Source organism: Zootoca vivipara, chromosome 11 (assembly GCF_963506605.1).
Source record: "Zootoca vivipara chromosome 11, rZooViv1.1, whole genome shotgun sequence".
In the NCBI taxonomy this organism is placed as follows: domain Eukaryota; kingdom Metazoa; phylum Chordata; class Lepidosauria; order Squamata; family Lacertidae; genus Zootoca; species Zootoca vivipara.
This window is the reverse complement of record NC_083286.1, coordinates 46762414-46774505: the sequence shown is the minus strand read 5'-3', so window position 1 is coordinate 46774505 and position 12092 is coordinate 46762414. Positions and strand designations below refer to the sequence as shown.

General features: G+C 40.8%; 1 protein-coding gene across 1 annotated transcript in view; it reads left to right on the top strand.

The window, feature by feature from the left end:
* Window positions 1-12092, top strand: part of WDR70 (WD repeat domain 70) — a 114706-nt gene that overhangs the window by 87742 nt on the left and 14872 nt on the right. Inside the window, exon 13 of the mRNA XM_035100358.2 lies at window positions 1676-1814. Within this exon, the coding sequence (XP_034956249.2) occupies window positions 1676-1814 (139 nt within the window). The remainder of the gene's footprint in view (window positions 1-1675; window positions 1815-12092) is intronic.

Below are 12092 nucleotides of genomic sequence, written 5' to 3'. Positions count from 1 at the left end.
TGATATTCTCCTCTTAATTTATTAAGTTCTACTGTAGTGGTATGTCATGGAATTTGCTCCCTCGAAACCCTAGGTTTGGTGGGGTTGGGATACATTTGTCCATGTAAAAGTGCATGGTATTATTAAAAAAGGTAGCAGGATTGACATAAACACAAGCAGTAAGAAATTTAAAGGATTTTTAAATGATAAATTTGTAAAAAAAAACCATGAACTTGAATATGCAGTATAAATACGATAGAAAAATAAGAAACCACAGAAAGGAAGGGAGGGAAGCAGTGTAAAACATTCTGTGTTTTGTGTAGATTTATATTCATTGCTAAAGGTTGTAAAATGGGAAAACTAAAATATATGTATGTGTGCATGATACAGTGGTACCTTGGTTCTCAAACTTAATCCGTTCCAGAAGTCCATTCCAAAACCAAAGCATTCCAAAACCAAGGCGCACCTTCCCATAGAAAATAATGCAAAATGGATTAATCCGTTCCAGACTTTTAAAAACAACCCCTAAAACAGCAATTTAACATGAATTTTACTATCTAACGAGAACAGTGATCCATAAAATGAAAGCAATAAACAATGTACTGCAGTCACAAATCAATCAATCAGGAGCTGAATGGGTTCCACACAGTCACAAAAACAAAACAAAAAAGCTGCAAAAACACAAAATAAATAGCAAAAACAGACAGACCTCAGTGTAACACTCAAAATGGAAGTGTAACACTCAAAATGGTAGTATGGCACTCAAAACGGAGCACGTTTGGTTTCTGAAAAAGTTCACAAACCAGAATACTTATTGCTGGGTTTGCAGGGTTTGGGTTCCAAGTGGTTTGAGTACCAAGGCGTTTGAGAACCAAGGTACCACTGTATTAGGTCCAGTGTAGACCCACCTCTCACTCCTTCCAAAGCTGACCTGCAAGTTAAGAAACAGCTTCATGAGTCTGCCCTCTCCTTTTCCCTTGTTGATCTTAACTATGGTTTGCCATTGAACTTGCATCCTGGGTTCAAAATCTGTGCTACATCTGTGCTACATCTTTAAAGCCAACTAGACAAGGGAATTGACATTGGGAGAGGAAGACTGGCTTCCAGCTTGCATTTTTCAGGAAGTCAGAATTACATCTCCACAGTACGCTAGGGTTACTGTGCTAGAGCTCTTTAAGCTTGTAATGCAAATTGATTTTCACATGCTGTTTTTGCTCCCTGCTTTTACTCATGTACAGCACTTATCTCAAAGTATGAGATTAATTTTGAAGAATGTAAAAAGAAAGCACTATTTAGTCTTGAGAGTGGACTTTGACATTTCGGAACATTTGTTTCTTGCTTTGAAAGAATAGAAGGGAAACAATATTGAAAAATAGTCCTGTTTACAAGTTCACATTGTTATGTAAAATGGATGAGTATGATGTTGAAAATGGATATTTTGACCTACTTATTTACTAAATAATGATAGCCAGATTTTGAAACTGATTGTTGTAGTACGCTAGACCTTACCCCCTTTCCAGTACTGAAATCTTTTCGAGACGTCTCATTTTGTTGGTTTTGCCAATTTTGCATATTGGAACACAGCTGTGATTTTAGTTGTCATACATAATTAAGGGTTTAACACAGAGCTTGACATAATACATAAATAAGATTTCAAGGAAACCAATTCATCTGTTCTATACTTTATTTTCAACAGGACCGACTGCTGTTTCAGCCCAGATGATAAACTACTTGTTACTGGTACTTCTGTTAAGAAAGGAGTTGGAAATGGAAAACTTCTCTTTTTTGAGCGTGAGACATTCAAGAAAGTGTATGAGATAGATGTCACAGATGCGGTAAGCCAGAGTTCAGTGTATTACTTGATTTGTTGCTTTTATTCATACATGAAAAAGGATTATGTTGTCACTTTGGTATGTATAATTCTAATTAATGTAGTTTTTAGCATATAGGCATATAATTAAATGCATGGTTGAGATTCTGTAAGGTCAGGATACCCTAGAGTATACCATGGTAGTTTTGGTAACTGCATAGTCTCTTACAATAAAAAAAAAAATAACAGTAATAAATGATTTCAGTAAGATAAGCAGCAGGCACAGTACCTGAGTCTTATCTTGCTCTTTTATAAACTAGATCACATTTAGCAAGCATATATGTGAGTTTGGGTGCGTAAGTACAGTTACTCAAAATTCAGCATTTTACATTTATTCTTGTTCTGCTTGTCTCACACTGCACCGTAGGATTGTATAAGTGCAGAATTGTATATCATACTGCATTTGCAATATTTTCTCAAACTGTCCCTCTTTGCTGGTGCCTTTGAGCAGAGGGGCAACTGATTAAATAAATAAGTTAAGAAAGCCAAGTTGTGCTTGGATGATGATAATTGTGATGCTTATAAATCTTAGCTTTATATAAAGAGATTAAGGAATATCCTAGATTTGAATTACAGAACAGTACCTTTAGCAGTTGGTATGAACAATTTCTAAACCCCATGCTCATGCCTACCTCCATAATCAGATCGGTTAGTGACATGAGGAGTTTTCCCCCACCCTTGCCTACCAATATATGTTGCTTGATTCACTGGACTAAGTATTTTGTAGACACCTTAATACCACGTACCTTGTTTCCCCTCTTCTTCACTTGTGATAATTGTTGAATTTGTATTCTTGGGGATCTCTACCTGGGAACCAAGGGACTTGCTGGGGGTAGCTAGAAGGTTGAATTCTATACCTATCCAGTATCTTTCAGTCATGTAATTTGATTTTTATATGATGTACCGTATATATTTAGAATGAGACACGGGTGGCGCTGTGGTCTAAACCATTGAGCCGGCTTGCCGATCAAATGGTTGGCGGTTTGAATCCCCGCAACAGGGTGAGCTCCCGTTGTTTGGTCCCAGCTCCTGCCAACCTAGCAGTTCAAAAGCACATCAAAGTGCAAGTAGCTAAATAGGTACCACTCTGGTGGGAAGGTATACGGCGTTTCCGTGCGCTGCTCTGGTTCGCCAGAAGCGGCTTAGTCATGCTGGCCACATGACCCGGAAGCTATACGCCAGCTCCCTCGGCCAATAATACGAGATGAGCGCCGCAACCCCAGAGTCATCCGCGACTGCACCTAACGGTCAGGGGTCCCTTTACCTTTACGCTTTTTATATATTTAGAAAAAACAAACAAAATGCAAACGTTCCTTACTAGCCAAGGACCATACATCGCTCTTCAGGCTTCCACAAGTAATCTTAATGACTTAAGTAGAATTAAGATTTAGTGCGAGAGTGGAAGGGCAGGAGAATGCCAATGAACTGTGCATTTAATCTATGAGCAAAATAGCAGGGCTTATTGAATTAAATGATAAACCATCCTAATGGGTTCAGCACATGAAATGGGATGCAAGAGAACATTATTGTGTCAATTTCAAACATTATAGGAAATACAATTTGAACAGCTGTTTAGTTTTACCCTATCAGACTGGGGAGAAGCGGGGGGGGGGGCGGTCCAGACAATATAGATAATTTTTAAATGCTCAAAGGCAGTAAACTTAATCTTTAAAACTGCTTGGTAAATAGCCAGTAGATTTTGGCCTGCAAATGAACCTGATGTTTAATGGAAGCTTAATGGCTACTTTAAATGCTTGACCAAAGTGATGTCTAGCATTCCTTTCTGTCATACCAAGCAAGCCTTCGTTCACCTCTTTTCTTTTTTAAAGTTTTTTTTGGGGGGGAGGGAAGAGTACATTATTATTCCAGGCCTTTTGTTGTTTTCTTTGTATGGGCTAGCTTGAGTGCTTGCAGGCCTATCCAGAAGGCACGTTGCCAGTGCAGTCTATTCTGAAGTGAATAAGGCATGAACAAAGCTCAGCCAAACCATGGCATATTATGAATGAGCAAACATGCAGACTTCCATAGAGAAGATGACAGCCGGTTTGCTGCTCCTCTGCTCCTGTTGCTGCTGTGCGCTAAACCATGGCTTGACTTCACAGTCTGTCTGAGCTCGGGTTCATGGTCTTCCTCACTCCAGACCAGGCATCCCCAAACTGCGGCCCTCCAGATGTTTTGGCCTACAACTCCCATCATCCCTAGCTAACAGGACCAGTGGTCAGGGAAGATGGGAATTGTAGTCCAAAACATCTGGAGGGCCGAAGTTTGGGGATGCCTGCTCCAGACAAACTGTGAGCTAACCAATGTTTGTTCTATGACTTACCATATCTTTAGCTTGGACATCATCGCCATTGCATGACTATTTTTGCGATTTTCGCGCTATGTGCAGACCGCGTGCGCCGCTTCTGCGCACGCGGCGAAAACACTTCCGGGTTTGCGCAGTTCGTAACCCGAACTGTTCGCAAACCGAGGTGTTCGTAACCCGAGGTACGACTGTACTTGTGGCAAAAACCTGGTAAGCAGCCTTATATGAAGTCATGCCGCTGATAATAAGCTTTTATAGAGAATATTCTCATCTGTACCAAATAAGGTAACATTTGTTTCATAGCTCTTTTATTAGCTCGAAATACTTACAGGCCAGGGCTCAGCCTCAGTTTTGAAGACAGTTTGCAATGTAAAACCCCATACAAAATGTTGTCTCCTAAAACCAGAGTAATAAAAGCAGCAACAGCGAGAACAACTGTTTGAAATGGCACTTAAAACCAGAAAAAGGCACACTTAAAATGTCCTAAGCTCCAGTAAAAGGTGACATAGATAAATGCTCTGAGATTCTTCTCTGCATGCCACCTCCAAGGGAGGTTGGAAGTGCAAGAACAGGCCTTTTCTGTTGTGGTCCCCTTTCTTTAAAATTCCCTCTCCAAGGAGGCCTGCTTGGTGCCAACTTTGTCATTGTTTTGATGCCAAACAAAGCTGCCCCCCCCCCAGCAGTGATCAGTTGTTTGTGTTGTTTTGGTGTTCCATCTAAGATGGGGCTGGGGTGGTTATGTTATGGTACTGTATTTTTTAATATGTTTTCAGCATGTGTATGTGGTGTTATTCTGTTTTTACTTTATGTAAATCCCAGTGCAAAAAATCCTGAAGGGAAGTGATACATAAATTTAATAAACTTAACCTCTGAGGAAGATCTTAGTTAATTGGGCAGAAAAAAATGCAAGTATGTGACATTTCTTCAAACAGATACTTGATGGACCATATATACATATATTTATTTCATAAAAATTATACATCGCTTGATTGTAGAAAACCTCAAAGCAGTTTACAAAAGATTAAGATCAAGAAAAATTCATAACCATACAACTTTAAAACATTCAAAAGTTAAAATAATAAAACAAATTAAAATTACCTCAACTTTTCTTTTAGGCATATAAGTTCATTATATAAGACCTACAGTTCCCAATGTTGCTGAATGCAGTTAAAATGTTCCCCATATTGTTGGTCCTAAGAGTTCAAAGGATGGTGTGTTTTACACACACACACACACACACACACACACACACACACACACCCTACGACAGATACGCTGGTGTTTTTGCCTAGCCGTTGAGCATTTTAAAGCTGGTGACAGTATGTTCACAGCATTGTGGATAACTTTTCAACTCCCACCTTATTTATTGTAGTTGGCTAATTGCTTAGGATGGGCTCCAAAGGAGCTTCACACTTGAGTTATTTGGTTTGTCCATTTCTAGGCAAAAGTTTAGCATAATATTTTAATGTGCAGACAGTCTGTCTATTCCACAGGGGTAATAATGGACATTCCTACTCATCTCAATGGACTAGTCATGCATTTTGGGAACAGAATGACGGTGGTATATTTTTTCCAGCCTTACATTATAAGTATTTTAAAACGAAGCCATTTAAAATAAATTATTTTACAATCTTGGAAGTTTTGTATGCCAATGTGAGTTGGAAGAGTGACCGAAAAAAATAGTTTCTAGCCAGCTTTAGGACAGATAACAGCAGCATTGAAATGTTAGTTGTATGAAAGTGCTGTTAGTTAAATTAATTATTCTTGGGCGCATCTGTTTGATTTAAAGGTATTGTCTACTCTGGAAGCAGTGCTGTTAACCACTTAAGAACAATTACTGCCCCTTACAAGATAATGTCAAACACGGATGGCATGCTGTGGCCAGTTGGATTAGAACCCCCATCATGCCAGACCTTGGGCCTTGTGGGTGGGGCTGATTGGAGCTGCAGTCCATCAACTGGAGGGCCACAATATCACCATTGCTGATGTAAAAGGTGCTGTTGAGAGGTCTTATTGGCTGACTGGAGAGACCAGCTGGTTCATAATTGCTAATGTATACGGCCCATGTCACTGTGGTGTCCGGCCATGCCATTTTAGGGCACCCTAGCACATTATTATTATTACAGTGGAACCTCGGTTTATGAACACCTCGGTTTATGAATTTTCAGTTTATGAACGCCGCGGACCCATCTGGAACGGATTAATTCACTTTCCATTACTTTTAATGGGAAAGTTCGCTTCAGTTTATGAACGCTTCAGTTTATGAACAGACTTCCGGAACCAATTACACCCATGTTTCAGTTTATGAACGCTTCAGTTTAAGTACTTCGCGGACCCGTCTGGAACGGATTAATCCACTTTCCATTACTTTCAATGGAAAAGTTCGCTTCAGTTTATGAACGGTTACTCCGTGGACCGTCTGGAATGGATTAATCCACTTTCCATTACTTTCAATGGGAAAGTTCGCTTCAGTTTATGAACGCTTCAGTTTATGAACAGACTTCCGGAACCAATTGTGTTCATAAACCGAGGTACCACTGTATTATTATTATTATTATTATTATTATTATTATTATTATTATTAAAATTAATTTATTTATATATTATTTATATTTATATAAATATAATATATTATTATTTATATATACATACTTACATACATACATATCCCACCCATCTGGCTGGGTTTCCCCAGCCACTCTGGGTGGTTCCCAACAGAATATTATTACAGTGGTACCTCATGTTATGTACCGTCCCCCTTACCGGGTTACGAGCTCCGCTAACCCGGAAGCAGATGCTCCCAGTTGCGAACTCTGCCCCAGGATGCGAGCGGAAGTCACATGCCGGCAGCAGCGGGAGGCACCGTTAGCGAAGGCGCGCCTCATGTTACGAGCAGTTTCGGGCTACAGACAGACCTCCGGAACAGATTAAGTTCATAACCGGAGGTACCACTGTATTAACAACAATAATAAAGCGATAAGACACCAAACATTGAGAACTTCCCTAAACAGGGCCGCCTTCAGATGTCTTCTAAAAATCAGTTAGTTGTTTATTTCCTTGACATCTGATGGGAGGGTGTCCCCATGTTCTTGGGAGCTGTAAACACGGACACACAGTTGACTTGAATGGGGAGTGAATGAGGGAGAGGGTTGGACATTAGAGGGTATTAGAGGACCCCAAGCCACAGATGTGTCAGTTTCACACTAGAAGGGTCCGCAAGCTCACATTCCCTTCTGGAATAAATTCTACTCTATCCAGAAGAGAAAGAGTTAAGGGCAGGGGGAACAGTAGGGGTTCTGGGTGCCCAGAGAGCTGCTGCTGAGCTTGGATTGGGTCCTCTGGGGGCACAGGAAGGAAAGAGTGGGACTTACTACTACCTTCACGCAGAGCAGAGAGAGTTGTTTATTTGTATAAATGAATATACCTGTCCTCTTCCTGAATTGCTCAGAGCACAGTCCATGTGATTATCTCATTCTATGCTCACCGCAAACCTGTGAGATAAGATGCTCTCACAGACAGAAGCTTCTCAAAGGCCGTGCAACGATCTTAATGGCTGATTGGGGACTTGAATCTAAATTTCCCACTTCTGGACCAAACCCTTTGGTCATCTTACTACACTAGCTCTAGGATTATGCCATGGCAGGGCCTGACTGGATTTTCATCTGTGTTACAGCATGTCTTAGCACCTTTTAGGTACAATGTTTTATTTGCTTTCATTCATAACTTGCCCATTCCGCGGACATTTAGGAGTTCGGTTTTTTAAGAACCTGAATGTGTAGTATGTAAAGGTGAGGGCTGGGTACATTTCCTATCACAAAATTGCTATGAAATGTTAGGTACTTTCAGGTTTTTTCACCCCCTTGTAACCACTACTGCAGTATTAAATAGTGAAATACTATCATACTGGTATGCTTGCTTATGATTTTAATGCTGCAGTTTCTCTGAGGAGCATTAAATTCTGCGGCTAATGTATGAAATGATTGTATGCAGTGTTAGTGAACATTTTAGTGCTCCTCAGACTTCCATAATCCATTGAAGCTCATTGTGCTCCCTGGAAGACTACTCCAAGACGTTGGGGGATTTCCCTAAGCACAAGGGACTGCAGTGGGCAGGAATAATAATAAAAATAATAATAATAATCTATTATTTATACCCCGCCCATCTGGCTGGGTTTCCCCAGCCACTCTGGGCGGCTTCCAACAGAAAAATAAAATCCAATAATCTATTACACATTAAAAGCCTCCCTAAACAGGGCTGCCTTCAAATGTCTTCTAAAAATCTGGTTGTTGTTTTTCTCTTTGACATCTGATGGGAATGTGTTCCACAGGGCGGGTGGCACTACCAAGAAGGCCCTCTGCTTGGTTCCCTGCAACTTGGCTTCTCACAACGAGGGAACCGCCAGAAGGCCCTCTGTGCTGGACCTCAGTGTCCGGGCAGAATGATGGGGGTGGAGACGCTCATTCAGGTATACTGGACCGAGGCCATTTAGGGCTTTAAAGGTCAGCACCAACACTTTGAATTGTGCTCAGAAACACCAGCCCATCTTGGAACATGCCTAAGGTGTTTCCAGGCATGCACAGCTCTCTTGGATCCCTGCCTATAAAAACAGTATTTAAATACAGAATTCATTTATTGCCCTCCTGTTCACCCAAGGAAAGTTCAACGTGTGTATATGTGTATGTGTGTATATAAAGCAGAATGTCAATTCTTGATCATCACTGTCAAAATTGTCTCTTTACGTGTTCTGAGTCTTTGGCGCTTATCTCACTGCACGGGCAGCCAAGTGCAGCAAATCAGAACAGTATTCTTCAAACAGGCCCCACCACATTGCCTCATCACCACTGGAGCAGAAAGCAAAATTGGCACTTGTGAGGCAAGCGTGTAAAGCCGAAATGTTTTCTTAGCAGCAGTTGTTGCTGACAGTTTTATGTCTTTCCGATCCATGGTGGAGCCCTAAACTAGACATCTTAAACCATCAAACCAGTGCCAGATAAGCCGTAGTGCTAATGGGGTTTGGTTTTCTTTTAGAAAAACAAATGACTTATCAAAGACAGTAGGTATAGCCTGTTTGGGATCAGTAGAGCAGTCAAATGTGACAAAGTTCTCTGCTCCTAAGCTTCAAAGGGCCTGTATGTTCAGCCCCACAAAGTTCAGGATTGTCATTGGGCCAAAGGTCTAGTGCTGCCTTCTCCGGACAAGCATTCCTTCTTCCTTTGGTTTGGTCCGATCCCTGTTTTGTCTGGCAATGGCAACTTGGGTGCTATTTTTTGAGGTAGAGGAAGGCTTTTAGGGAGAGCTGGTATACTGTTAATCTCCATTTCACAAATCCTTCCACAAAATTGTCATCCTCTCATAGCATCTTAGCACTGTGCCCCCTCTGTGCTTGAAATACAGGCTGATCCATACATAACACTAAACCATGGTTTGCTTAACAGATCACCAGTTAACCACGAGCTGTCCATAGGCAATAAAAGAAACCATGGTGCCTTTCTTCTTAGTCTGGTTTCTTTTTCAGCTGCTCATGCCTGTAGCCTTTGTAGTTTGAGTATCTGGGGTGGGGTGGCCCAACAAACCATGGTTAAGGAAGGCGCTGAGTATGCATGTAAAATCAAACCATAGGAAAACAAACAAAGGTTTGTAACCCAATAAACTATGGCTTCAGATCACGTTTTTTTGGCAGTGAAGATGCTGGGCAAGGCACATAACACATTATATGCCAACCAGTCCCCTGAAATCTGCAGAAAACTTAAAGGAGGGAATTTGATTACTGTTGGATATCTCTGCCAGAGAGCATAGGTGCTTGTGTTGCTGGCAAGCAGAACAAAATAAACACCTAACGCAAAGACTTTTTCACCTGGCTGGAAAGGCTCCTTAAATTAAAAATGTATTCTGTTGTTTCCAACTGTATATGCATACATACCTCCACAAGTCAGCTATATTACTACCTTAAGGCTGCAACCCTATATCCACTTTTCAGGGTGTTCCCCACAGGACCTAATTCTGTGCAGATTGCTCCGTAAGAGTGGTATACTACCCCCCCCCTTTACTGATAAATCTTGCGACAGTATAGTCCAATTTCAGTCCAAGTTTTCATAGTTATCTCCCGCTCTCCTCTCTTTGGCTTGGTTATCTTTCACTACTGGAACATTTCAGCCAATACTGACAGCAGGATGCAAGAGTGAGCAAATTTCATAATCCCTTTCCATCAAATTTAGATGTTAAGGCCATCTGTAACGGAAAGGAGTCAAATAGAACAAACATGCTTTCTCCAAAATGCGGACTACTGCAGCTGAGAAAAGCCTCAGGCCTTTGCTTCTTGGCTCATAGCCTAAGGCAAGTGTGGCTGTCGTATGACATCACCAGTAGTTTTTAAACAAAAAACAAAACAAACAAACAAACAACGAAAAACAAACGAGTTTAGTACAGACTTCAGCCAAATATGAATGGACACATTTTTTAAAAAATTAATCGTTTAAAAGCCAGCTAATCCTCTAAAACTTATTTAAGCAGTTGACAAGTTCTGCATGCATGACTACAACTATTAGTTAGGTTTATAAATTCAGCGAATTCTCAATTTATTTCTCATTGTAGAGATTTAACAGATTATCCTGTTTCAAATTCTTGCTGTATATTTTTTTAATGTGAGTACAGTGGAACCTCGGTTTACGAATTTTCGGTTTACGAACGCCGCGGACCCATCTGGAACGGATTAATTCACTTTCCATTACTTTCAATGGGAAAGTTCGCTTCAGTTTATGAACGCTTCAGTTTATGAACAGACTTCCGGAACCAATTACACCCATGCTTTGGGTTAAGTACGCTTCAGGTTGAGTACTCCGCGGACCCGTCTGGAACGGATTAATCCACTTTCCATTACTTTCAGTGGGAAAGTTCGCTTCAGTTTATGAACAGACTTCCGGAACCAATTGTGTTCATAAACCGAGGTACCACTGTAGTCTAGACTCTTGAGCTCTGGGTGATGTTTTCTTTTTAGGGTTGACTTTGCCACCAGATTCTCCCAGATGTCAGCCTTAAACAATACTGGGCTGGACAGACAAGGAAAGAGAAAATGAGCACAAGACTCATTCCTGTAGCAGCATTCTATATCCCAGTATTAAATGTGAACTGATCATGTGTCGTTTGTTAAACCAATTGCTCTTTAAAATTACTGAAGCTAGTTTTTTTTAGTTTAATGAAAAATGTCAGTCTTCACTCTTAAAATCATTTTTTTTCCTGCAATGCTAGGTGATGTTTAACAAGAGTTCTTGCCTCTGCTATAGAACTATGAAGGGTTAGTAGTGCTCTGCAGATGTTGTAGGACTCCTTAACTCCAATAATCCTGGCTGTTGACTTTGAGCTAGCTGGGATTGATCAGTGTTGGAGGCCAAGAATATCTGGAGGGATACCCCAGAGAAAACCAGTGGCAAGTTATAGTAGATACTATGACCTAGTTTTCACAAACGGGGAGAGATCGACCTGTGCATGGACTGTTCCAATTCAGATTGGAAGTGGGACTTCAGTGATCAGCATGCACTTCCACTCTCTTCTCTCCCCCTCCCCAAATCTCTGCATTTTGTAAACCGTCAAGATAGCTGGAAGAGTTAGCGAAAGCCTTTTTCCTGACTTGCTAGTTTTCTGCATTCAGGGATTCAAAAAGAGAGAGTAAAACATCTCTCTGCCCATCTGTGAGAACTAAGTCTCTGTTAATTCGATTACAAAAGGTCCCGCCTTGCCAGTAGGAGTCAAATTACAGAAAGTCCTTCCTGAGACAAGGCAGTAAAAGAGAGAACTATTCCCTTTGGGAATGTAATGATGAAGCATAAAATGCCCTGCGTTTTACAGGCATGTCAGTCCAATAAAAGGTATCATCTTGCTTGTTTTACAAGCTTATCCTTCTGTGGGAGCCATACATCTCTTGAGACCCTTTTATACAATGAA